We start from the raw sequence: 5519 nt of genomic DNA, 5'->3' as shown, positions 1-5519 counted from the left end.
AGCCAGTACCTAGGGCATTTGTGAAATATGCATTTCTTACAACTGAAATAACATTTTTTTATAATTAAAATTCTAGGAAACAGAGAATAAGTTATTATGAAAATATATAGCTTTAATTTGCAGACATATAAACACTCTTGGTACATTACAGACATATGATGCCAGAAATCAAAATAATCAGTTTTAAGCATAACACTAATTTATCTTGTTCACACTGAGAAATTTGATGCAATCATCATACAAAAGATAGTTCTCAGCTCTTAAAATGAAGTGAAAGTAACACATCACTGTTAAAATTGCTGCTTTGTTGCAGAAGATACAGCAAAGAATAAATCATTAAGGAAATATGCCACCAGTCTTACAAGTTAGATTTTGGATCTAATCCAAAATCAAAGCCAATGAAAAGGAGCCAGGAATGGTCGCCAAAAGTCAGAAACAAGATCTTTCACATGAAATACCAGAAAGGAGCAACAGTCAGAATAAACAAAGTCCTACAATTCCTTAGAATACGAAGTGATTTTTGTTTCCATCTGGCAGATCAGATTCCAAAGCAACACATGAAAAAAATCTATTACACAACCAAACTGATGGAGTACTACTGACAGATTGCTCAAAGTACAAAAAATATCACCACTCTTGTGATAACTAAAGATTTAGCCATTCCCTTGCTTCCTTGCATCTGGCATGTTTATGAGGATGAGCATGGGGCTCTGTCATTATTTGCTGTAGGAAATATTAAATATAACTTTTCCATAAAAATGACCAGCAGATTGCTGCAGCAATTGATAATGAGGGTGAAATCTGGAGAAAAATGAAAGATGATATGTCACAGCAGTTCAGATTCTCATTACAATATCTCGCATTCTTGCTCAATAGGAATTGCACTTCTTGTTAATGCCTCTTCTATCCTACTGTATAAGCTTTACTTGTGAGGTAATAAACATTCTGGTTTTTATTACTAGTGCATTTTAACATCTTTATTCTTTTAATTATACATACATTGGGACAGACATTATTTTTGTAGTAGTTAAATGTCTGTATGCCAATAGGCATTTTATATTAAAATCAATATATTTAAAATATACTCTGTTTATCTCATGGACAGTACCTCGAACAGTTCCCTGCTCAGGAGCATCTGATGCCCTCTCGTGGTTAAAAAGACTTTTAAATCTTGAGTTTAAACAATCATCTTACCTTCCCCTTTTTTATGTTCAGCGATCTTATTGATTTATGAAAGCTGGAAATGATGTCCATGTCTTTACAGTCAGGGTGCTAGCTGTTAGTTACTAACAATTCATAAAAAAGCTGTACACTGAATTTGAATTTAAAAAACTGTAAACAGCTATTTACAATTATAATATTATTAAGTTATAAATTACCAGTCCTTCATTACAACCTCTGTCAATACAAATCATGGCTAGGTGTTTCAGTGTTGTCCAGGGTTTTTCAGATGGTTGATTTATACACAAAGAAACATCAAATGTTAGAAATCTCCACTGGTTTCTTCTCCAACATGTGCAGGTTAATTCTTCCATTTAATGGGATTTGTACTTCCAAGTTTTCATCTGCTCTGTGATGCCTTTTCCCTTTTCTTAAACAAATGTAAATGCCCATCCCTGTTACTAAAGCAATTGAACCCAAGCTTATTATTGAAAGAGCTACCAAGGTAGGCATGCAGGATGCTGACTCCATTTTTTTATGTGTAGGCTCTACGGATATTTGTGGCTGCTTTTCTTCTATACTGATATCAGGCTCCTTTCTTAACAAACTTTCAATGTAGCTCTCATTGCTAACCGTATCATTGACAAAAAGGTTCACCATGACAGTGGAATGGAGAGGTTCTGGATAGCCGTGATCACTAACTTTTACAAGCAGCCGATAGAGGCCATAGTCATTTTGCATCAGTGACTCTTCCAAGGTGATATTACCAGTTTTGGGGTCGATCCTAAATGACTCAGGTCGAGGACCTCTTCTCCCTATGATACTATAAGCTATGACTGCATTCATGCCAGTGTCCTTATCGACAGCATAGACCTCAGTAATGGGAGAGCCAGGAAGGGTAGAAGGAAGGACCAACAAGTAAGACATATTAGACTGAGGGAACAAGACCAAAGGGGGGTTATCATTAATGTCCAGAAGAAGGATAGTTATTTTTGCTGTGGAAGACAGGGCAGGATCACCACCATCGACTGCTTCAATCCACAGAACGTAGGAGCTTTGTTGCTCCCTGTCCAGAGAGACTTTAGCTCTCAAAACTCCTTTTCCAGTATCTATGACAAAAATATCACTTCCATTCAGAACCGAAAGGGCAACCCATCCATTTTGTCCTGCATCAGCATCTGTGACACTTATAACTCCAATTTCACCAAAACCTGGAAAGTTTTCTGGCACGAAAAAGCTGAAATCCTTATTTATAAATCTTGGACTGTTATCATTTTTATCCAATACAGTGATGGCAACCGTTGCTATTGATTCTCTTGGAGGGAAGCCAGAATCTACTGCTTTGACAGTATATCTGTATTTTTCTTTTTCTTCTCTGTCCAGCTGGGTGGAAACTGTAAGAACTCCTGTGGTTTTATCTAAAGCAAAATAGGAAGGGGCATCAGGACCTAAGAAATAGGACACTTGCCCTCTTTCTCCACTGTCAGCATCAGTAGCATGCAGTTTGGTCAAAAAAGCATTAGGAACATTGTTCTCCTCAATGGACAATTCTATCAGCTGTTCAGAGAAAACTGGTGAGTTGTCATTGTCATCCAGGACCTGTACTTTGATTACTTTGTTGACACGAAATCCTTCTGAGTTCCATGCAACTACAGAAATTTCATACAGTTGCTGTGTCTCAAAGTCCAGAGGCTTTATGGTCTCCAACAGATATTCATTGCTGTATGGTTTGTATGGTGAAAGTCTGAAAGGTCCATCACCATCCAAATAGCAACTGACTTTATATTTTTCATCGGGGTCTTTGATAGTAAAAAATGCTATAGGTGTGTTGATAGGCTCCAGTTCCTTTAAGTAAACCACCCCTTCCACTTCATTAGCTATGAAACGAGGGACAACTTCAGGTGGCCTCATCATGACTTTGATGATGGTCACTACAACTGTGATCACGGCAGGGATACATCCAGGGCCGTTGCCCAGTATGATCAGCCTGTGTAGCTTTGGAGTGTCCCCATCAACTTTAGTGGAGAGTGTGATGGCTCCTGTGCTTTCATTCAGATGGAACAAGTCTCTGGATGGCTGGTGGACCTTCTGGCTGTAGGAATAGGTGACCTGGGCATTGGATCCAAGGTCCATGTCTACTGCGTGGACAGTAGCCACATGTGTCCCTAGGCTGGAATTCCCATAAAGGGTGATGTTGAGCTGCGAGTCATTGAACTGCGGGCAGTTGTCATTGATGTCGCTGATGCCAATAGTGAGGGTGGCACTCCCCACGAGCGGAGGCGTGCCCCCATCCTCAGCAATGATGACTGTGACATACTCCTCCTGTGTTTCCCTGTCCAGTGCCCCCATAACAATCAGGTAGGGAGTCCTCTCCCCACTCTCATTCTCCTCCACATCCAGGGTGAAGACACCGTAGTTATCTCGCAGGCGGTAAGTCTGGACACCGTTAGTGCCCATGTCAGGGTCAAGGGCTGGGTGCTCAATAGCCAGGCGGGTGTTCACAGGTGCATTCTCGGGCACCAAGAGATGGATGTGGGGCACAGGGAAGCGGGGAGCATTGTCGTTGACATCACGAATAGCAATTTTTACCTTCACCAGGCGAAAGTACTCCTGTGGCAGTACCAGTACATCCAGCAGCAGCAGGCATGGCTCGGATGAAGGGGAGGAAGAGGAGACAGCAGATGATCCGAAGATGGTGGCCCCACTGCTTTCCACGCATAGAGCTTCCCTGTCGATTTCCACGGCCGAGGTGTGCAGCTCCCCGGAGCGGTTGTCCAGCTGCACATACTGTCCCCCCAAGCCATGGGAGGCCAGAGTGAAGGAGAGTGGGGGCCGTGGGGCCACAGGGTGCTGCCCACCAGCCGTTGGGAGCTGCAGGTCACGGGCCAGGCTGCCGATCAGCACCCCAGCAGGCAGCCCCTCATTGAGGCTGTAGAAGAGCTCGGTTGCACGGCTGTAACTGGCAAAGCAGTTGAAAGGCCCAACGAAGAGCAGGAAGAGGAGCAAGTGCTGAGAAGAGAGAGGCACACGTGTGTGAGGAAGGGGTGGCACCACCCCCTGCCCACTGCCTCCCCCACTGCCACTTCGAGCAGAGAGTGCTGCATCTGCAACATGAAGTCATCCTCCCTCTCCCCACCATCTTCTCCTTCCAGTACAGCAGCTACTTCCAGGGCATCACCATCTGTACCCTCCGGGCAACACCAGCTGCATTCCCCACAGCAAATACGCACTGCTAGAATGGCCCGGAGGCACCGTGACTCCCCCCGCCCCCCAGCAGCACTTGCGCCCCGACGTGCCATCTTCCGTCTTCCCTCCGCCCCAAGCAGCACCTCCCCTCCCCACCACAAGCGCATCCCAAACGAGGGCAACCCACTGCGCACCCCCAAACAGTTGCTCGTTCTCTTCCCCTACCACAGCAGGAATGTGACACGCGTCCCTTGCTCCCCCTACCCCATGCCTCGTCCCGAAACCTGTTTTTCCGCATGCCCAGGGGCCCGCGATGCAGCGGAGGCACCTCGCAGCCCGCGGGGGTCCCGGCGGAGGTGCCGCGCTCCAGCCGGGTCCCTGCGTCCCGCGACCGCGGCGTTGCTCGTTCTCTTCCCCTACCACAGCAGGAATGTGACACGCGTCCCTTGCTCCCCCTACCCCATGCCTCGTCCCGAAACCTGTTTTTCCGCATGCCCAGGGGCCCGCGATGCAGCGGAGGCACCTCGCAGCCCGCGGGGGTCCCGGCGGAGGTGCCGCGCTCCAGCCGGGTCCCTGCGTCCCGCGACCGCGGCGCCAGCGCTCAGCCTCGCCGCCACAGATCTCCGGCGCCCCCTCGGAGTCCCCTCTCTGCCGCGGAAAAACACGAGCTGCAGAGCAAGCCGCGGATTAGGGGCTGCGCGCGAGAAAGTTCCCGCGCTGGCACCGCGTCGCCCACTCCTCACAAATGGAAAGTAACTTCGGGCATCCCCCCCACGGAGGAAATTTTTCCTCCTTTCCCTCTTTCTAATCACCCATTCCCCCTTTTCGCGGCTCTGTCACAACCCGCTTCGGCAGCAGCAACAAATAACTGTTTTCCGGCCTGCTCTGATCTTTGGCGATCGATCCAAGAGAAAAAACCAACAAAGATATACCACCTATATATGGTTTCGGGTTTTTGTTTGTTTTTTTTTTTTTGCACATCGTTGCTCGATTTCGTGCTGCGTGCGAAGTCGGGCTCGGGGCCGCCGGCGGCACTTCCCCTCGCTCCGCCGGCCGCTCACCTCAGGCTGCCGCGGTTGGCTGGCCGCGACCGCCCGGAGAGCCCCCAATGCCCGCCGCCGCTGCCGCTATCCGTTCCACCGCGCTGCGCCCCCGCAGCCCCCCGCTCCCCG

At 47.7% G+C, this 5519-nt stretch overlaps 1 protein-coding gene across 1 annotated transcript; it reads right to left on the bottom strand.

Moving 5' to 3' along the window:
- Nucleotides 1-1038: 1038 nt before the first annotated feature.
- Nucleotides 1039-4460, bottom strand: PCDH20 (protocadherin 20). The gene is made up of 2 exons (XM_008934605.4): nt 4227-4460; nt 1039-4170 (listed from the first exon to the last, which is right to left on the bottom strand). Exons 1-2 carry the CDS (start codon nt 4458-4460, stop codon nt 1477-1479), a joined length of 2928 nt encoding a protein of 975 aa, XP_008932853.4. The 3' UTR covers nt 1039-1476.
- Nucleotides 4461-5519: the final 1059 nt, after the last annotated feature.

Source organism: Manacus vitellinus, unplaced genomic scaffold (genome assembly GCF_001715985.3).
Source record: "Manacus vitellinus isolate BGI_N305 unplaced genomic scaffold, ASM171598v3 scaffold_2_pilon, whole genome shotgun sequence".
NCBI lineage: Eukaryota > Metazoa > Chordata > Aves > Passeriformes > Pipridae > Manacus > Manacus vitellinus.
This window is presented reverse-complemented; position numbering and strand designations above follow the sequence as displayed.

Coding starts and splice junctions, on each gene's coding strand:
- PCDH20 (XM_008934605.4), bottom strand. CDS start 4,460: ATGGCACGTCGGGGCGCAAGTGCTGCTGGGGGGCGGGGGGAGTCACGG. Junction 4,171..4,226: donor AAGTGGCAGTGGGGGAGGCA/GTGGGCAGGGGG, acceptor CTCTCTTCTCAG/CACTTGCTCCTCTTCCTGCT.